At 30.7% G+C, this 22,683-nt stretch overlaps 1 protein-coding gene and 1 long non-coding RNA gene across 3 annotated transcripts; one reads left to right on the top strand and one right to left on the bottom strand.

Annotated features, from left to right (window-relative positions):
- Positions 1-1,024: 1,024 nt before the first annotated feature.
- Positions 1,025-2,939, bottom strand: LOC126667321 (transcription factor MYB36). The gene is made up of 3 exons (XM_050360282.2): positions 2,587-2,939; positions 2,363-2,492; positions 1,025-2,013 (listed from the first exon to the last, which is right to left on the bottom strand). Exons 1-3 carry the CDS (start codon positions 2,720-2,722, stop codon positions 1,236-1,238), a joined length of 1,044 nt encoding a protein of 347 aa, XP_050216239.1. The 5' UTR covers positions 2,723-2,939; the 3' UTR covers positions 1,025-1,235.
- Positions 2,940-16,011: 13,072 nt separating this feature from the next.
- Positions 16,012-18,961, top strand: LOC126667318 (uncharacterized). 2 transcript variants are annotated; one of them, XR_008790088.1, is made up of 2 exons: positions 16,012-16,375; positions 18,693-18,961. It is a non-coding gene; the product is annotated as an uncharacterized LOC126667318 (long non-coding RNA). The 2 variants fall into 2 exon arrangements; XR_007638149.2 differs by lacking the exon at positions 18,693-18,961 and adding an exon at positions 18,160-18,493.
- The last annotated feature ends 3,722 nt before the right edge of the window (positions 18,962-22,683 follow it).

The following is a 22,683-nucleotide window of genomic DNA, read 5'->3' as shown; positions in this document are numbered from 1 at the left end:
ACATCATCCAGATGATTACATCTATGGCAAACTATACAACCCAAGCTGAGAAGTTCATTCATCTCTCGACTCCTGCCTTTGCTCTCAAGAAGCCTTGCCTGATCGGTTGGTCTCCTCCCCCAGCTAACTGGATCAAGCTTAACACTGACGGCGCCGTTCGGAACCCTTTTTACAACGCTTCTTCTGGTGGCTTAGCTCGTAATAAAGATGGGGACTGGGTTTTCGGCTTCAGCAGAAACATTGGAAGGTGCTCGGTTTTACAAGCAGAATTATGGGGTGCCCTCGACGGTTTGGAGATAGCGTGGAACAGAGGTTTCAGAAACATCATTCTCGAGATGGATAGCAAACTTGCTGTGGATGCGCTTACGCAGAATATTACCCATACCAATGCCAGTACCTATCTCTTCAATTCCATTAGAGAGATTATTAGCAGAAATTGTAGCGTAGAGATTCGTCACTCTTATAGAGAAGGCAACCGTTGTGCGGATTGGTTGGCTAATCATGGTTTTACCCTTAACTTAGGGCTGTCTATTTTCGAAGACATGCCGAGTAATGTTAATCGTCTCTTATTAGATGATATAGCTGGTGTTTCTATCCCTAGGATGTGTAGAGCTAATTGATTTCCCTGGCCTTGGCCTTTCTTTGTAATCAAAAGAAAAAAAAAAAATCATACGCGTGTATCGTAGTTCAGGAAGTTAAAATCATGGACCATATATTTATAAATCAAGATGGAATCTTGGTTATTTCTGAAAAAAAAAGGCCAAATTCATTTTTATCAATCGTTGGATCATTTCTAATGGAACCAGGTTCAAAAATTGTCCAAATCACATGTCTCAAATTTTGGGAGAATTACGAAATTGTCACTATACCACTTTGCGATCAATTTTCTCCAAAAAATTCAATTCCGCATCCACACCTGCATCATGATATCTACAATTATAAACTTCTTAATTTATCAGACCTTGATGAATGAAATCTGATCTTATTGATTATATTTTCTAAAATTTTAAATAGCAAAGGCAGATTTAACTAGAAAATAATACACTCAGTATTAATTTTTAGAACACATGCTTCTCTGAGAAGGACATTAACGTTATTATTCACACAAATTTACATAAAACCGTTTGCTACCATATTGTCAACTTCTCTTCCTCATTTTCTTCACCATCACAATTAAATAATTAAGTAGCTGAAGCCCATTCTCTAATTCCTTTCTTTTTCCCAATCTCCTCTAATTACAAATTATATTCATAATCCTGAAACATCCCTTCAGACTGAAGACCAGAACTCGAATCCCAAGAATTAGATGATCCTGACTTTGTCTCATACACATTAGACCACCACATTAAGCTGTCCTTTGAACTATTATTCATTTCCTTAAAACAATCAAACTCAGTAATCTGATCTTCTTGTCCCACATACCCACATATTTTGTTACTCAGATAATCCTCAAGCTCGGCCTGGAATGTCAAAACAGGCTGAATTGCTGCATCAGATTGCAGGCTGACTCCCATATTTGAGTCCGTCGCTTTATTGCCACAATTGTTGAATGGAACTAAGCTATTTGAATTCACTACAGTACCATTCACTGTAGGATTATCGACTTTCGGGTAATTGTGATGATCAAGAAGTGATAATTGTTGAGTATTAGGCATAAATTGTTGCATAAGAGAATTAGATGTTTCAGCCATAGATTGAAGGAGAAGTTTTTCCTGAAGAGGATGCAACTTAGGCCATAGTGTAGGATTGTTGCATAAGTTAGTAAATGGGTTTTGAAGGGTTTGAAGTTGCATATGAAGCTGAAGCCTTTCAAGAGCTGAGTTGCTTAAGGAAATCGAAGACGAAGAAGTATCTTCAACACGATTCGAATCCGATTGAGTAGTATCCGATAGCCGATGCATGTTATTCGCTTGTTTTCGTCTTCCGAGTAGCTTCTTCTTCAACCTTGTGTTCCAGTAGTTCTTAATATCATTATCTGTTCTTCCTGGTAATTGAGCTGCAATTATTGACCACCTGAGAAAGTAGGTTTAAATTTGAGTTAATCACATGCCTTTGGAATATCCAAGAAATATGAAACAAGAAACAAAAGAACAAAAAACTAGAAATAAAGTAAGAGAAAGACTATATCGATAGAAATTTGTCGAGTCTTACATTTCTAAAACTCCGAAACTTTATTTCTACAACCAACTTTCATGAAATATATGGTTTTACAGTTTTTCGTTTCAGTATTTTTGTTTTCGCGCAACATGGGTTAATTAAAGATGACATGTTATGCATAAAAAATATTCATGGACAAAGAAAAAAGACAAGCAGTTGAGGTTAAGTTGCACATGAAAGTATGGGTTAGGGTTAGAATAAAAACCTGCTGCCAATACTAATATAGAGGCTGCAGATGATATTGTCTTCTTCCTCAGAGAATCCACCATGTTTGATGTTAGGTCTCAAGTAATTCAACCATCTCAATCTGCAACTTTTTCCACATCTCTTCAGCCCTGAACATTAAAACCCAAACAATTGAACACACAAAAAGATAAATAGCAGAAATAAAATGAACAATAAAATAAACAAAACATATATTTTTTATACCAATTTTTTGAGGAAGAGCGATCCAGTTACCACCAGTACCAGATTGTTCAATAAAAGCTTTGAGTTTAGCATCTTCTTCAGGTGACCATGGTCCTTTTTTCACATTTGCTTTATCACAACAAGGAGCTCTGCCCATCTTGTTCTTCTTCTCTGTAATGTTTCTTCAACTCTCAAGAAAATTTAAGGTGGTTTGTGTTGAGATTGTTGAGAATTTTGGAAAATAGAAGGACCAAGATTTATAGGTATGAAATAGTGGGTGATGTGATACTTTATGAGGACACAAAGTCTAACACTTCACCCTCTCCTTTCTTTCTCTCTCTAACTTTCTATCTCTTCTGTATATTTTTATATTCAACTTCTTTTCTCTAGGGTTTTTTCCTGCTAGGTTTATCTCTTCCTTTTTGGATTAGCTTAATGATCCATATAATTTTATATTAACTATTGATTAACAGTACATGCAACTGGACAAAGTACATGGCACAATTTCTTATTTCTTTTAATTTTTTAAATCAAGGTTGCCTTTTTCCGGGTATGGATTGTTATTTTTAGCAGTAGAAAAATATATACTCCCTCGGCCCAATAGAGTTGTCTATTTTAAGAAATATTTTTGTTTCAAAATTCTTGTCACTTTCAAAAAAATAACTAACTTTTAATTACACTCGATTTTTCTATATTACCCCTATTAAAAATTCATTAATGAGTATAAATTAAAATTAAATTGCAAGTGGATCTTATATTAAATAGGGGTATTATAAGAAAAGTAAGAAAAATTTCACAAAATTTATAAACAATAATTGTTTTTCTTAAACTGTGTGATAAAAATACGGTGGACAACTCTATTTGAACGGAGGGAGTATAATTTATGGAAAATATTTTTTTTATCCATGGTTTTAACCTTTATATCAAATACCCAAACTCATTTTTGGGTTTATTTTCTTTTAAAAACTATTTATGTGGTTTCTTTTAAAAAATTATCTTCAATCTTTATGTCAACTTTATTTTAAATTTATAGGTCTTTTTTTATAGAAGAGCGTTTATCAAAATTTTCGTGACGTCGGATTAAATTTAAATGTCCATCTAATTCGATAAGTGGGTGAACGGATTACATTATCAAACTTGAAAACAAATTTGATGGATAAAATTTATAAATACAATTAAAGGTCTATAAAAATAAAAAAAATTAAACGATAAACTAGATAAATAAAATTTTCAAATATGGACGTATTATCATTTTTTATGTAAAAATTATTAACAATTTAACTGGCGACTCAGTTACATCTATACTATATATAAAAGCACGGAGGGGGGGGACAGGCAAATTTACCGAATAATCCTTTCAGTTCGCCACTATATAAAGGTTTTATAGTCATTAACTAATTAGTTATTTAATTAATCATTATTATAATTAAAGTCCTAATTATAATAGGTAGCTAAATTATCTCCAATTTAGTTTTTTGTATGTAAAAAATAACTAAATTGTCTCCAAATTAGTAGGAATACCTATCTTTTAGTTTGATTGAACTACAAAATTAAAATACTGCATTTGGTCAATATAATATTATTTAAATTTCTATCTTATTATTTTTAAAGATATTATCAATAAAATTAAGTTAATTATTTAATTATGGTTATTATAAAACCAAAAAAAGAATAAATTCAGTATGGAAAAAAATTTAATAACCGAATATATTATATTTACTTTTACAAAATTCTTAACTAATTTAATATTAATTATAAATAAAAAAATTGATATAATTATAATAAATTTACTAATATGTTCATTGACGAGTTACGTTACGAGCCACGTGCATAGCACGTAATGCGAAACTAATTGTCATAATTTCTATCAAGTGACGGACGGACACACGGGCCAAGGGGGACATTAGACCCCCCCCTGGACTTGAATTTTTTCTTTACTACTACTATATAGTAGTAATCTCTTTATAGGTTATAAACTATAAACTCTTCCACATATGAAAAGTTAAACGGACATGTGTGGAGTACATTTTAAGATCACCAGTTTCATAACATCTTTTAATTTAGTTATGTGAACTGTAATCTATTTTTAATACATAGACCAATATACTAAATAATTAAATAAAAGATGATAAATAGTTTTAAATAATTTTAATTGTTATTTTTTTTATTTTTACTAATACTAAATAACACCTTAGTAGTTTTTTGAAATTCATTATGTGTACACACACACGGTAATATACATTATTTTAACTATTTTAATTTAAATTGAAGTATTTTTTTTAAATATAAAACTAATTTTAATAAAATTTAATCTACATAATTGATATAAACATCAATATTTTTCTAATTTAAATGTTTAAAAATATATAAAATATAAAATTCAAATTTCCAAACTAGTATCCGTTCTCTATTTATTGATTAAATCGATTGTTGATCTAAATTTTAAAACATTATTTTTTACTAGTATTTTAATAACTGAAATGGTCGATATGGTCATGTCCGATTTTTAAAATACAACATTTAACTACTACTTTAAAAACCAAATGAGACAGGCTTGTTTAACTAGGTCGTCTAAAATCGACAGTTCTTTCAGTTCAATTTTTCTCTAAAAACTAGAAATACATTTCAATCTTTTTGAACCGAATTTTTAACAAAACAATAAGACTATTAAAATGGTTAAATTAAGATATTGTTAGAACAACTAAATGTTTATCGTAGTGGAACACTATTATATGACTATTTATTTACTTACATTATAAAAAATGTGGTTTAAAAAATTAATAATGAAGCTATTTTCATCGATTTTAAAAAATAAATTATTATTAATTTATATTTTTTGTCTGGATGTATATTATATATTTTTAATTTGGACCCCCCTAAAAGAAAAATCTGCATCCGTCGCTGTTTCTATCCATAACTAATTGTTAATTACTGTACATGCAACTGGACAGAGTACATAGCAAAACATTCTTCCTTCTTTTGATTTTTTTCCTAATCAAGAATGCTTTTTTCCCAGATAAGAATATTAATATGAATTATATATATGCAATGCAATGCATGTCACAGAGGTAATTAAGTATTAGAAGAAACCTCTATACTTTTAGTTTGTCTCCATGTTTTTCTTGTTCCACTGGCTAGGACCAAATTTTCACATGTCCGTTTCGTTATTACAATTTTTTTTGATGTCAAAGACCAAAAGCTATGTGCAAATTTTTATTGAATTTCGGTTGTTTTTAACAGCGATGGCTATTCATTTAAATCTTCGGATAGCACCACTAGATCTTCAATAAAGTGGAAATTCTCGTGTTCATTGTAATGTTCAATTATTACTCTACCTTTTAGCTTCTTTTATAATACCATATTGGATTTTGTTGTTATTATAAATAGCAATTTGAGTAGCCATAGTAGTCAATTTTATTTCAATAATGTGATCGACTTCTCCGTCTTTATCTTTGGTCATTGATTTTACTATTAATTTTTTTTTTCAATTATCTGGAGAGAGAAATTTTTGGAGTTTGTAGGAGAAGTTGATTTCATAATTTGAAAATATTGTCCCGCACATATAGCATTTGAACTAATTTTATTGATTTAATATTATTTTTTAGGCTATGATAAAACTATAAATAAATTCTTTATAAAATTAATAGTTTAACATAATAATTTCACGTTTAAGATTTATTATATCCAAAATATAAAGATTTTAATTAATAATATATAATTTAGTATTTTAAGTTATCTTTGGAGTTATTGGCAAAACAAATCCTAACGTTTTAACTTCATAACTATTTAAATTCAATGTTAAAAACATTACAAAACAAATCCTAATGTTTTCCGTTTTTTGCATTTTGTAGCTCAAATCCATGCTGCGGTAATTTTGTCCTCTTTTTAGGTTACAAAGTGCGAAGAGGGGGAAAGTTATGAGGCTTAATCACCAAAATAACCCCCCACCTTTTATCCTCTTTTCAAATGCACCCTGACGTTGCAATTTTGTCTGATGCATTGATCTCTTTTCCATTTGGAAAATGTTAAAATAAGTCATCCATTTTTAATTTTTTATGTGGAAAGAGTTCAAACGAGTACTTTATAAGGTTTTTATGAATTTTTCCCGAGTGAAAACGAGTCCAATTTGATTTTGATGGTGGAATTGAAAACCAAAGGTGCGAATTAGGGTGCAGCTGACAAAATAGCAACGTCAGGGTGCAACTGAAAAGGGGCTAAAAGGTTGGGAGGGAGAGTTGGTGATTAAGCCAAGTTATGATTTTATTTGGAATATTTTTAAAACATTGGAATTTAATATGTCAATACATGTATCTAATATGACTGCCATGTGTAGACATCTATTTTCTGGAGATGTAAGAAGTGATAAGGAATTGAAGCGTCAAATGATGATTTACTGAGAAACTCGTCAGGACGACGAGCTAGCAATCCGCGTGTTTGAATTCAAGCGGGTTAAATTAGTGTGCAATGATGAACTTGATGGATTGAAGCGTAATTTGCCCCAAATTGCCCAAAAAGGTCCAAATGTGCCACAATAAAACTTTAAATAAATAGATTAATTACAAATATCTTAAAAGTTGATGGGTCAATTTATGAGTTTGACGGACTAAATTAACCATATCCAAGACCCTTGTGACCTTAGAAATTCTTTTTGATACCTTTAGACACTGAAACAGCCTTTTAGCCACCTTTTTCGTAGGTCATTAATTCCGAATTATATTAGTTAATTATCTAGAATAGACAATTAACCTAATTTAAAAACCTAATAGAACAATTCTAACCTAAGTTAGATTTTAGGAATCCTAACCCTAACCTTAACACTATAAATTCAACCCTATAAACCCAATGCAGGGGTGACACACAAAGACATAGAAAACAAAACAAAAACTCTAAACTACTTTAGTTACCTGAACCACCCACAGAGACACACACGTAAAAACTACAGTCGATCAAACAAGTTTTTGCGCTTCAAGAACATGGTGTTACTTATCCATCCATAGCTGGATTCGACATCCGGATTGCCAGAAGACGAGCTAAGGAATCATGAAGGTATTTTTGAGGATTATTCGTGTCACTTTTATTTTTCATGTATATATTTTTTTAATTCTGTCAGTTAGGATGCATGTTTAGTTATTTCTGCTAAAATTGCTATAAAGTGTCATAACTGCTCTATTTTCCATGATTATCATGATTTGATCCTCGAAACATGATTTAGGATTGCTTTTACCGTTTTTATCAACATATTTCAATTATATATTTTTCCAAACTGTTTCTCATGCATTTTTATCGTTTTTGCACGCTTTTTTGACCGTTTCCCAAACCGATGTGAAACTGCCCCGGACCAAGAAATGGTGGAGCCGCCGCCACCATATTATGACGCCGCCGCCATAATTAAGCCGCTTTGCCGCCACTTCTCTTGAAGTCGGCGCCATTTCTTCTGGCGCTGGTGTTCGTAGCTCCAGATACTCTCCAGATCATCAGCATGTAGTTATAGGTTTGTTTTTGTGTTCCCGGGCTCGTTTAAACTCAAAATTGGCCTTGTTTTGAGCTCACAAATATGTAATTAGTTGTAGTATTTATTTTTTTATAATTTCCCAGAACTATTCTGGTAAGCATTGGACTTCCACGTCAAATAAGTGGGCTGCCACATCATTATGGGCTTCGAAGCCCAAGCCCGCTAGGACCGACAACTTCCATTCACGATTTTGGGTTTGTTTGAACTCAAAATCGACCCTTGTTTGAACTAGTAGACTCGTATCAACCATAGAATGAACTTCCGTGCTCGTCCCAGTTTCATCAGATTCCAACTGTACAAACAGATAGACGACAGACAATTGCCAAGCGTTGTCTAACTTTATATATATATATATATATATATATATATATATATATATATATATATATATATATATATATATATATATCAATTATATATGGGAATGTTTACCATGTTAATTTCTTTTCAAGCATGTCTATATCCACCATTTGATAGGCTAAATAAAATATTCACGTTTATTAGCTCTAAATCCAGCAAATCACCTAAAAATCTAATGACTGCCACGGAAATGTAAATAGAGATTGTATATGCATTCAAGACAACTAAATTAAAATCAATCTCACATATACGTCCGGCTTAGGCTTTGTGCATGAAAAATAAATAAAAAACAACCTTTGTATAATACATGATAAAAACCCCAATAATAGATGTTTGTTTAGAAATATTTACTACACGCTCACATGTTAGTCCAAATCGAGTCATATGTGTGTCTCACATGATTTCTAACTTTCCACTGACCATCTTTCCAGACTTGTTTACTTCCAACACAATTATCATGTGGAATATTTGTATGATTGAGATGAAATATTTTGGATATGCCTAGTAATGAATATTAATTGATACATCAAGTACAAGAGTTTCAGAAGTGTCCATTGAAACTAGTCTTTTGGTTCGATGTACGATGTTCTCGTCCATAAATGTATGAGGTTGTCTAGTCGGTATAAAAGGTATTCCTAGTTAAGTTAGATGGCGACTCCTTTTACAAAAACCTAACCAGATTCTGAAGTTAGCCATAAGTTTAGGAGAGCGCCCCCGAAACCTGCTCCAGTTACACCATGTATGTCCAAAATTGTCGATAAACGGTTTGACCTACAAAATGAAAAAAAAAATGAAAGATTAGCTTGTTTTGTAATGTTTTGAATAATTAAATTAAATTGCTACAAAATTGGAACCAGTTTCTTAAAAAGACCACAGTTATCGAGCCGGTGAAACCACCAGTTTCTGGTTCAACCGTTTTAATAAATTTAAAAAAATTGGTTCGTTTGTTTTTTATCGGTTCACCGGTTAAAGATCTAGTTTTTTACCGGTTCAATCTGGTTCAACCTGATTCAACCAAAAGATCCGGTTTTTTGCAGTTTTAGATCGGACCACCGGTCGATTTTTGGTTTAACCGGTTTGACCGGCTGGTCCATTCTGATTTTTAAAACACTGGTGGAAATGTTAGAATTTATTTTGCTAATTTCCCTTATTTTTATAATAAATTATCTATAAAAATAAAAACAATTAATAATAAAATATAACTATTCATAAACTTAGATATACCATTTCTAATTTATTTTATTATAAACTAATTTATTATAATAACAAGTCAAATTCACTAAATATATTATATTGATCAAATTGCTTTGAGGTCTTTAAGCTATTCTATAATTTACAGTTTGGTAACTCTTATTTTAAAAGTTTATTTAATGGTTTTTCAGATTCAATCCGTTAACTATTAGACCCCTCCGTTAATTTCGACATTTACTTTTAAACGATTTGGTACCCAACTTTAATTTTGTGAACGGTTTGATCTCTCAATTTTAATTTTATTAAACGATTTGGACCTCATTTTTAAACGATTTGATGCCTCAGTTTTAGTTCCGTTAAACGATTTAGTCCCTCAAATTAACAGAAGGGTCTCTCAGTTAACGTAACTAAAACTGAAGGACCATGAAATAAACTTTTGAAATAAGAAATATCAAATTGTTAATTATATTACATCTTATTAACCTCAACGTAATTTGCTCTATTATATTTTATTTATCAAAAAAATATTTTTTTGGTAAATAAATTTATTTTTCCTACTTTAGGTAGCTCCTATTTTTTTATTTTTGGAATGACAATATATATGCCTTGGGAGATGCATTCAAATATGGAATTATATACTAAAGAGCATGTTGGTTAGGACTTAGGACAAGTCACGAGTCTAAAATTAAAATAGTAAAGCCAACGAGCTGATTTTGTTTCTAGTAGTAATTGATTGCTAGACCTATAAATTCTACGCGTTTAGATCAAATATAAATAGGCTTAATTACTTTAAAAAAAACAACATTTAATTTGTTTTTCGTTTATATCTCTTTTTTGATAATTTGTTTTTTTGTTTATAGTTTAATTTAAAAAAAATATTATATATACCTTTGACGTTGTTTTTATGTTTCACCTTTATCCCAAATTTCAAAAAAAAATGAGTTATTGAAAACAACTAAATATAAAGATTATTTTATACTTTTTTTATTAAAAAAAATACAAACAAATTCTTCATCTTTAAAAACGTTCAAATAAATTCAATATTAATTAAATTTTTTAATTCGAATAAAATAAAATAAATAAAATATATTTTATTAATTCCAACTTATAACTGTACACCGATTTAAAAAAAAACTCCTAATATTGTTATTTTTTTTTTTAAATTACGAGGAGCTCACTTCCTCCCATGGAGGAAGGATCGGGTTGCTGCTCCTTCCTCCATGGGAGGAAGGAGCGAGCAGGTCACCTCTCTTTCCTCCATGAAGAAAGGAGCAGCATGGGAGGAAGGAGCTCGCTGCTCCTCCTTCCAAATTCAAATTTTATCATCTTTATTAATTACGATTAAACTTATTAATTTTTATAAATATACCTAATTTTAAAAAAAATCTTACAATTTTGATCAAAATGGTGAATTTCATTTTTCAAATTCAAACATAGATATTCAATTCCAAAAGAAGGAGTGAGCACTTTTATATTTTAATCAATTAATACCAAATTTTAAATCTTTTTTCTAACTTTTAATAAGAGTTAATATAAATATTTGGTCGCAATTGATAAAAAACGCAAAGGGTTAAATTTAAAAATAAATTTAAAATTTGGTCATAATTGTAAAAAGAAATTAAAATCAAACAAATTGAAAATTTTGATCGTACTTAATAAAGTATACAATTTTTGAATTAAAAAAATAGTTAGGCTTCTAAAATTGCGTAGAAGTTGAAGTTTTTAAACGTTACAAAAAAAAGTTTAATGTAATTACCATAAAAAAATCTACGACAAGTGGATCGTGTCACGAACCCTAAAATTTCATAAATTGTACCATGTAGGTTGGGAATGGACATTAGCATAAGAAATATCAGAAAATAATAATACTTTAAGTGAAGATTATTATTATTATTATTATTATTAATAAATAAAGATTAGTCGAAAAAATGACTTCTGAAGTCATTTTGAAAAGTAAGCACGTCAGGTTAGCAATGAGGAAATTACACCATATGTCTCAATATCTATAAAAGTATACGTTAGCGACTCAAAAAAAAATTATATGCAGAAATCTCTCATTTTATTTTTCATCTTTTCATTTATACCTCAAAACATTTACAAGCCAATTTTACCCCTCATCAAGATAAGGGAATAGGTGGCGGTTGGACCAAAAATGGTCTGACTAGTTGGGGAATGGTCTAACCGATCAGGGGATGGTGGTCGGACCGGCGGTCAACGGCGTCGGACCGGCGGTCAATGGCGGTCAACGGCGTCGGACCGGCGGTCAATGGCGGTCAACGGCGTCGGAACGGCGGTCAACGGCGGTCAACGGCGGTCGGACCGGCGGTCAACGGCGGTCGGACCGGCGGTCAACGGCGGCGGTCGGCGGTCAACAGTGGTCAATGGTCGGCGGTCAACAGTGGTCAATCGGTCAACTGTTGTGGTCAAATATTAAAAGAATTAAATAAAAGGCTTAATTACTTAAAAACCACTCACCTTGAACTTTTTTTTCGTTTATACCCTGACCTAGGAAAAAATTCATTTATACCCTGACGTATACATTTATGTTTCACCTCTACCCCGAGGCACTAAATTAACCTCTTTTCATTAAAAAAAAGTTTAAAATAGTTCTTCATTTTTAACCTAAGCTAATTAGAGTTTAATTAGAATTAAATTTTTCTTTAAATGAAAGACTATTTTAAGCTTTTTTTTAAATAAAAAAAAGGTTAATTTAGTGACTTGGGGTAGAGGTGAAACATAAACACATACGTCAGGGTATAAATGAACTTTTTCCTAGGTCAGGGTATAAACGAAAAAAATATTCAAGGTGAGTGGTTTTTAAGTAATTAAGCCCTAAATAAAATGACAATTTGCTCTTAGTGTGGTTTGAACCCATGACCTTCCTCACTTTGGCTAAGAGCCTAACCACTAAGGTAAACCTTATTTGTTGTATCTGTTTACTCTTTATTATATATACAAATACTCCACAATAATTATGAAAGTGCATGTAAACTAAATCTAAACCTCTTGTAAACTTGTTGTCAACCTGAAATAAATTATATATAATTTTAAAATAACTTTTTTGTAATATACTTACTATAAATTATTATTTTTAACGCTAAATATACAAATGCAGATTATATTATAATATATATTTTAAAAGATTTATAAATTTTTATAAATTTTTTTTATTTTCTTTCAATTTTTTAAATTTAATAAAACTTTTTTTTTATAATTTGACTAGTTTTAAAGATAAATTAAATGTCAATCGAAAATCAACTACAAATAAACTGACAATCAACCACATATCAACTAATTGTCAACCAAATATCAATAATATTTCCTTTTCCTTTTCCTTTCCCGGTACATTTCAAAACAATTATTACTATTTTTTTCTTTTTAATATCGACTAACGTCGGTTTCTACTGTTTTAACGGTTTTGCTTGAATATGTTGAAACTCTTATTTTATAATTTTTTAAATTTTAAATATTAAACAAATGTCAACAACGGATCAACCAAAAATCAACTGCATATCAACTGTAAATCAACCGAATGTCAACCAAATATTTTTATTATCTTTGACAACATTTATTTATTTAAATATTAGTTATTGTAATTTATTATCAATTACATATAAATTTGATCTTTACATGTAAAATGTCAACCGCAGTTGTATGTTTATAAAAGTGGTCAAATTTTAAAAAAATTAAATAAAAATCATTTTGCTCTCAATGGAATTCGAACCCATTTCAAAACAATTATTACTATTTTTCCCTTCTTAATGTTGGGAAACGTTTACTTCTAGGCACCGTTTGGATTGATGGATTCTAAACGATGGATTCTAAACAATCCATGAATTTGGACAAAATCCATCGTTTGCCTAGAAAAAAAATTAATACAATCCATGGATTTATAAATTCCCTCATTTTCTACAATCCATCATTTTTGAGGGTTTTGATTTCCCACCTACTAGGTGGGAAAGTCCAAATCCACCATTTTTTATAGATGATGGATTGTTATACTATTTATTATGTTTTTATATTCAATCCAAACGATGGAATTTTAAAATCTATGGATTTAAATTCCATTGATTTAAAATCCATCGATTTTGCTAAAATCCATGGATTGTAAAAACCCTCAATCCAAACGGTGCCCTAATGTTTTGACGGTTTTACTTTAATCAGTTGAATCACTTATTTAAAAAAAATTAAATTTAAAAGTCAAAAAAATGTCAACAATAGATAAATCAAATGTCAACTTAAAATCAACTAAATGTCAACTTAAATCAACTAAATGTCAACCATAAATCAACCGAATGTCAACTAAATATTTATATTATCTTCGACGAAATTTATTTATTTAGATATTATATATTTATATATGTTATCAATTACATATAAATTTGAAATCAAATTAAATTTATCTTTACATGTATAAAGTTAACCATGGAGTCGCTCGACATTTGGTAAAACATTTAAAAAGTAGAATAAAATATCATTTTGCTTTGGTGGAATTGGAATTCAAAACTTCTTCCGTGACACAATTCAAAACTATTATTACTATTTTTAATATTGATAAGTTACGATTTATACTGTTTTGAAGAGTTCCCGTAAATTTGTTGAAGCCATTATTTTATAATTTTATCAAATTTTAAACATCAACTAAATGTCAACTAAAATCAACTAAATGTCAACCGTAAATCAAATATATGTCAACCGCAAATCAACTAAATGTCAGCCGTAAATCAATCTAATGTCAACCGAAGATCAACCAAATATTTCCATTATCTTTAATAAAATTTATTTATTTTAAATATTAACTAGTGAATTTTGTTATCAATTTCATATAAATTTGAAATCAAATTAAATTTAACATCTAGATGTAACATATCAAATCAAATTTATAATTATTTTTTTATTTCTTAATGCTGACAAGTGACAATTTTTACTGTTTTGAAGAGTTCGCTTAAATTTGTTAAAGTCATTATTTTATAATTTTACCAAATTTTAAAGATAAATTAAATGTCAACTAAAATCAACTAAACGTCAACCGTAAATTAACTAAATGTCAACTGCAAACCAACTAAATGTCAACCGCAAATCAACCAAATATTTTCATTATCTTTATTGAAATTTATTTATTTAAATATTAATTACTGAAATTTGTTATCAATTCCATATAAATTTGAAATCAAATTAAATTTAACATCTACATGTAATATATCAAATCAAATTTAATATCTACATGTAAATGATGAACCAAATTTCAATAAAAATCAGTTGAATGTCAACCAAAATTCAATTTAATGTCATCTGAAGATCAACCAAATGTATTTTATAAGGGTGTGTATATATTTTATATATAGTGAAAGCTAAAAACATCCGGAGGTGGCCATCGGCTGCCTAGAGGGGTCGCCGGAAGTTAGATGGATGTGTCCGGAGTGTGAATGGTGACTGATCGGAGGGTCGGCGGAAGTTACCCGGAGGTGGCTATGGCCGGAGGGTCGACAGAAGGTTGCCGGAGGGTGGATGGTGGCTGCCTGGAGTAATCCAAATGTATCTGAAGGGTCGCCGGAAAACTGCCCGGAAATTTGCCGGAAAACTGACCGGAAGGGTTGCCAGAAAACTGTCCGGAAGGGTCGCCGGAAAACTGCCCGAAAAGCTGCCCAGAAAGCCGCCGGAAAACTGCCCGGAAAGTTGATGGAAAGTCGCCGGAAAACTGCCCGGAAAGTCGCCGGAGAGTCGCCGGAAAAATGCCCGGAAAGTTGCTGGAAAGCCGCCGGAAAACTGCCCGGAAAGCCGCCGTAAAACTGCCCGGAAAGTCGTCGGGAAACTGCCCGGAAAGTTGATGAAAATTCGCCGGAAAACTGCCCGGAAAGTTGATGGAAAGTCGCCGGAAAACTGCCCGGTAAGTTGCTGGAAATTCGCCGGAAAACTGCCCGGAAAGTCGCCGGAAAACTGTCCGGAAAGTCGCCGGAAATCTGCCCGGAAAGTTGCTGGAAAGTCGCCGGAAAACTGCCCGGAAAGTCGCCGGAAAACTGCCCGGAAAGTCGCCGGAAAACTGCCCGGAAAAGTCGCCGGAAATTGGTCGGAAATTGGTCGGCCGGCGGTGGTCGGCTAGAGATGGTTGGCCGGCGGTGGTCGGTTAGTGGGTTGGTCAAATCAAAAGGTATATTGTATATGAGGGTAATATTGTCTCTTTCTTAATAAAAATATGTCTATTTTAAAGTTTGAGATAGTTTTGAAAACTTCTTTTTTTTGTTTGAGAGATATTTGCATAAAAATAAATGGTGAGGTATAAATGAATGGAAAGGCATGTTTTAGGGGATTTGTGTACTTAACCCGTTAGCAATTGAGTTAAAATGGATTTTTTACCCATTAAAAGGATAACATTGGCTTAAGCAATTATGGGATTATTAGCCCACTTACTCTTATTTTCCTTAAGAAAGAAAAAAAAAATAAAAAAAATGGAACTCTCTTCTTCTCTTATGGACGAACCATGCTCCTCCTCTTAACTCCATGGATTCTCCACCATTGCTCTTAAAATTTGAAGCAAATCATCCTAAAACAAAGGTAAGGAAGCTAAACTAATCAATTTAAGCTTTGATTGGTTGATTGATGATCTGCGTTGATCGGAAAATGTTAGGGTTTAAGAATCTAATTTGCGGGTTTCATGATTGATTCATGTGAGGTGTTCTTGAGCTTGGATTGAAAGATTTGGAGTGTGAATTAGAGCTAGAACCTACAGCTAAAAGGACATCAATCAAGGTAAAGGGTTTGCTGAAATTCGGATGCTTTGGTTGATTAAATTAGATAAATTTGTTGCATTTTGTATTAGGCATTGTTCATGAATTTGTGATGTTTAATGATTGATGTTGTAGCTTATAAAAGTTGTGTTGTTTGATTGAATTGTGACATGGAGTTGAATAAGGGCATTTGGCCCCTAATCCTAATGGATGGTGTGAGGTTCAAGTGATGAGATTAGGCTTTATTGTGAACATTTAGAACTGAATAAAACCTTGTTTTGATTGATAAATGTTGTTTGAAACTTGAATGAAAAATAGTGAGTTTGTTCGGCCAAATAATGAAATTCATGATCAGGTATATGTTGATGATAATAGGCTATGGTTTGTAAATGTTTATGATGTATATAGTAGCTGGATTGTAGTGTTAAGAAAGTATGGTATCAATTGGATTTTAGGTATCGACATGCTATAAGTTACTAGTTAAGTGTACGCACACTAGTTAGACATTTTGCAGAAAACTGTTCTGCAAAATAGCCATATTGCGAGAGCAATATCTTGAGCTGTATAGCTCCAAATCAAGTTCTGTTTATTTATACAAAAACTTAATGATATTGTATAAAATTGTCTAAGTTTAAGTTTTTGCTAATTCGAACTCTAAAATGTTCATATGGAGCAGAACATTTTGTTGTGTCAACTGCCCTGCAGTTTTAAGACAGCCCAAATGATTAACTTCTGGGCTAATTTCTGACACCTTCAGCTGCTAGTCTTAGTCAGACACCTAAATAAAAGTTGTAGATGAAATTCCAAACTATAAGAATGTTGGTTTTTTGTTAGGGGTCGGACTATTATACAGTTATTTGATATGGAAACCAAATAACATCGTAAACGACTACAAAGTTGATAGTTTTGCATAATTATAAATGTATCGGCGTCAAACGCAATAAGACGACGAGTCATGCGTATATGGTTAATTCTCGAGAAATATTTGATGGTTGTCATAGGTTTGACAAGTCAACCTACTAACGGACAAGGAACTCGGGGAGATTGACGGGCGTTAAAAATTATCGAAGTTTTTAGATAGCAAGCAGTGAGTTTATTATGTGGATGTTTATATTTGAAGTATTTCAATTGCATTTCTTTTATGCAAATTTTTATACAACTTGCATAGCATTATTTATGAATGAATGTTATGTTCTGAAATGCATACATCATAGTTTTGAAATCAATATAGATCCGATATTGAAACAAACTTTCCTATCGGGCGGCAATAGGAACTGTGTGATCACTAGTTAAGCTCAAGTGTTCTACGGTATAAGTTCAAGGATTCTACGGTATTTCATGGATCGACATTTTGAACACGTCTATCTTTATCGTATCGTTAGATACAGGTTTAACTCGGTTGAATTATCTCGGGACCTGTATTAAAGAGTTAACTCGGTGGAACTATCCCGAGACTTATAACAATCGATCGATGGATATAAGAAATGGTACAAGTAACTCGGTGAACTATCTCGCGACTATACCACATGGTATCAGTTAACTCAGTTGAACTATCTCGGGACCCTACCATCAGGAATAAGTTACTTAAATCGCTTGCAACTCGACTCGGTCAGAAGTTCAAATTGGTTTGGTTCCATTACAAGGATACAATATAAGGATTAGGGTTTCAATCGGATACTCATATATGGATGCATATGATTGAATATTATTTTATGCATCGTTTTGAATGTTTTAATTAATATTCATCTATAAACTAATGAACTCGCTCGGTTTAGAATGACCCCCTAATACTGTATGCCTTTTCAGGTATATAGTTTTGACAAGGTGGACTTTTACTCTTGCTTCAGAAGTCCGTATGTACAGAGAGAAGGAGTCGATCAGTATTGTTGCAGTAGAGTCAGGTCCTATTTTGTGTATATTTGTCAAACGGTTTTTATGTTATGACTAAACTCTGATATATGTATAATGTTTTGAAAATGCACTTCAAACTGTTTGCTATGCGAAACAGGGCTATACTTCATAAGAGTATCGCGACGTAAGATCCTGAATTCTTTAAATCGTTTTCAGAGGACAAATGAATATTTGTAGTCGTGACGCTTTAAATAGTTTTTACGAAAGCATTTTTATATATGTGATTGAATGGCTTATAGTGATTGATTGCGAAAAATGTATTGCTTTTTTAGGTTTGTTATGGGTTTCTGAACTATCATTCCCGTTACCTAACGTTGGTCTCGACTCGAAATTTCGGGTCATGGCATTAAATTTTTGTCAATATACGACTTTAGCTTTTTTTGTTTTTTTGTTTTCTTTAGCCTCTTAAGTTTTAATTATTTTTGTAGGTTAATTTTTTCAAGTATGTGAAAGTATTGGCAAAACTCATCTCCAGATTCTTGTACGTTACCACTTTGTTTAGAAAACTCTTACTGCGAACTCGTTCACGTGCAGATCCTTCTATTTATCCAGCTTTGATTAAAACACCCTTAGTTGGACGGAAATTATATATCGTGTGGTGTACAACCGTCATTTGTGAGAGTGAGATCGAAGTTGAATTATTATTATTGATGTATAATATAATTATGTATAAAATAGTAGTACACTACTTTATCAAGTAATACTATTAAAATTTATTCAGAAATAAAGTAATATAATTATATTGGACAGTTGTGAAGTTAAAATTTATGGAAAAAATAAATTGATGATTCAAATAATGGTTTTTTTATAGTCCTGTTAGAATTTTAGAAGTGTACAAATCAGACAATTTTAAGTCTAGGAATGGGGCAACAAATAAGACATGAGTTTTACTGATGAGCCTCGTCAATTTTGGACCAAATTTTTTAGACTTTTGAAATTTCATTTTAATGTTTTAAACTAGTAGATTTATTATTTTAGAGTTTTATTATTTTTTAATATATTTTAAACCTTGATTTAAAAAAAACAACAATTTTTGATTAGATGAAATTTGTTAGAGTATTTTCTTTTTCGTATTTAGTATTTTTTGTGATCAACGTTTGCTTAATGCCTAATTTCTACTATTCTTTGAATCAATAGATTTATTAGAAGTTATAAGTCTGTTCTAATTTATTAATATAGGTATTTATAGATCTATCGTTACTTTTTACTTTCCCTATATCGAGTTTTTTAGTCAACGATTGTTTGATACCTAACTATTTTTTTCAAATCAATAGATTTTAGAAGCTGTAACTTTGATATTATTAGTCAACAAATTTATGGATCTATCGGTTATTTTTGTTACATCAGTAATAGTTTAATTATCAAATAGTGTAGTAGTTTATCTGGTTAAATAATTAATATGATTTTCAATTAATTAATAATTTAAATGGAAAATGATATAAATTAATATATAAAACTTGATAAATTAATAGATCATAAAGATATAGAAACAATTGATCAATTAAGAGTGTACTTTATATTAATAATAATTTTATAATATAACTATTTTAAAATATTAGAGTTTATCTTATCTTAGTTAATTTACTTTTTTATTCTGATTGTATAATTCTTTTTTAATAATAAACTAATTAACTTTCATATTTAATTATTAATTGAATATAAAATTTTGAATTATGTGATTAATTAGTAGTAAATTAAGGTAAATTTTAAATTTTCATATTTCATAACATAAAAATTTAGGTGCAGCTCTGAAGATGACGGCGCTCTCTCAGTCAGCAAACCCTGGCCAATCCATCAAGAACAACCTCCATTCTTCAACTCCCTCAGGCGACAATTCAGTGGTGATCTATTTCGAAAATTAGCTAGACAATTGGTTTTTTGATAATATTGAAAAACACTTTGCCAAATTCGATATCAAAGGAAAGGTAACCCTAACTAGAAGAAACAGGGTTCAAAGGAGATTTGAATTTCTAAGAATTGGGGATGATCGTAATCTAGAGACAACATTACATGAATTAAACCAAATATTTATTGGGTCGTTTAGGGTTAGGGCTTTTCGTGCAAAATTTCCTAAACCTTAATCGCCAAATTCCATGCAACGTGAACCACTAGTTGCAGTAGCATTTCCAGCTAAATATCTGAACAAGAGACCTGCATCCCCATCAGCTATTCATTCACCTGCAAATCGTGATTCAAGGACCTATGCTTAGGTTGTCACAAATGAAACTTTGAATTTTGAAGCCTCCAAGAGTTTACCAGACCATAAACTCAATTATTTGATTATTATGGTATTAAGCATGGATAATCTGATGATTATCAAGGATAAGATGATAGACCTGGAAATGGTCTTCGAATCAATATCCTTTCTGGGAGGTTTATTCGTTTTGATCCGTTTTCATTCTAATTTTTACATAGCGTGATTCAAAAGTGAGTTCATGAAATACGCTTTGCTTTTTTCAGCAATTATCCCTTTGGAGGAATATTGTCCTTCGAGTGAGAGATTTTTTTGGGTTTCAATGTCTGAAGTCCCTTTTTCGGCATGGTCAGAAGAACTGCCATCTTCGTTGGAAATAGCCTGGGTAAGTCTATTGCAGTACATCGATTTGTTATTTCAAAGGATCGTGTGGACTTTGGTTCAATCCTTATTTCAGCAGGGTTTAATCGCATTGAATGCATTATTCCTATCATGATTAAGGGTGTTTCATACCTAATCCATGCATATGAAACTGAATTCCCGGTTATTACAAGCAGCTCTTCTGCTGAATTTTTAGAAACTCATTCTGATTATAATCAGTTTCCTCGTCACCTGCATTCTTTAATGATGATTTAACTAGGAAGCGCTCAAGATCAACTTTGGTTCCTTCTACAGTTCCTGAAACCCCTTACATTGTTACGGATTTTAGTAACATAACTCAGCGCAAGAATAGAGACCGCAGAGCAAGCAGCCCTTTCAGTAGTGACAGATTTACAAGCCCTACAGAAGATGATTTAGAAGTTGCAAGAACTGTTGAGGTTGGCGTGAAAATGGGAATTTTTGAACAGCAATATGAAGCACAGTTCACAGATCAAATAACAAAAGAAATTGCTAGGGATGCTTCAAAACCACTCTTAAGGTGACTTTCTCAAGGTCTATTATTTTTGGTTAATGCTTTAAAAAGCCCCGACCTTTCATCCCCATTTCAATCCTACCCTGACGTTAATTGGATCTATCGATCCGCAGTATGTAAGCAAAACCAACTAATAGTTAGATTTATAAAAGGATTAGGCAAATTTCTCATGACCTTATAAGTGTATCTGAGTGGCTTTTTAGTTTATTTATGTTTGGCTATGTAAAAAATTAGACCTCTGAATATAGTAAGTATACCATAATTATACATAAAGTATACAACATTATATAAGTAGAAATAATCAATCACAAATTACATAAAAAATATATAAATTATTATATGGATAATAAAACTAAAAATATATAAAAAGTATACGAATTATTATGTTTGATTTAGAATTTGACAATTAGCTGTTTCAAATTCAGTTCTAATATTTGTTGTATACTTCTGTTTGTGTATAATTTATAAAAATAATGAATATAAAAAGTATAAAAAAATATATAAATTATTATACGGATAATAAAAATAAAAATATATGAAAAATATATAAAATATTATGTTTGATTTAGAATTTGATAATTAGTTGTTTCAAATTCAGTTCTAATATTTGTTGTATATTTTCTGTCTTTATGTACTTTTTGTGTATACTTTGTTAGCTTATGTCATGTTGGATTTTGAATTCGATAGAAATTATTTAAAATGATATATTTATTATATATATTTTCAATTTTTTCTCTGTATTCTTTTTGTAATGTCAAAATGCATATAAAATAATAAGTATACTTTACATATACTTTGTGTATATTTTATTATATCAAAATAATTGTAAAGTATGCTTTTGGTATATTATCTATATACTTTTAGTATATAATTGGTCTCGCTATTTTTAATTTAGACATACATTTCATATAATTTTAATAAACAATTTAATTTAAAATTTATACTTGTGCATTAATAAATAATATTTAATTCATTTAAAATTAAATTAATTAATAAAATAATATCAACAAATGTAAAAGATTCAGTATTTTTAAATATAATATATATGCTATTTTATTAGTATAATCAATACAAATTTAGTTAGATTTAACGGAAAATTAAAAAAATAATTTTTTTTAAACTAAAAGTGTAATTAAAATTTAAATTTTATATAAATAAAATAATAGCTAAATATATATTTTAAAATTTTGGATTTTTTTATAAATTAGTTAATCATTTTTAACATAAAATTTTAGATATTTTATTAGCATATTTATTATTTAAAATAATTAATAAAATTTTATATGAAAGACATTGAGCTTATTGCAGTAAG

Source organism: Mercurialis annua, linkage group LG2 (genome assembly GCF_937616625.2).
Source record: "Mercurialis annua linkage group LG2, ddMerAnnu1.2, whole genome shotgun sequence".
Classification (NCBI taxonomy): domain Eukaryota; kingdom Viridiplantae; phylum Streptophyta; class Magnoliopsida; order Malpighiales; family Euphorbiaceae; genus Mercurialis; species Mercurialis annua.
The sequence above is the reverse complement of the archived record's forward strand: the minus strand, read 5'-3'. Positions and strand labels throughout refer to the sequence as shown.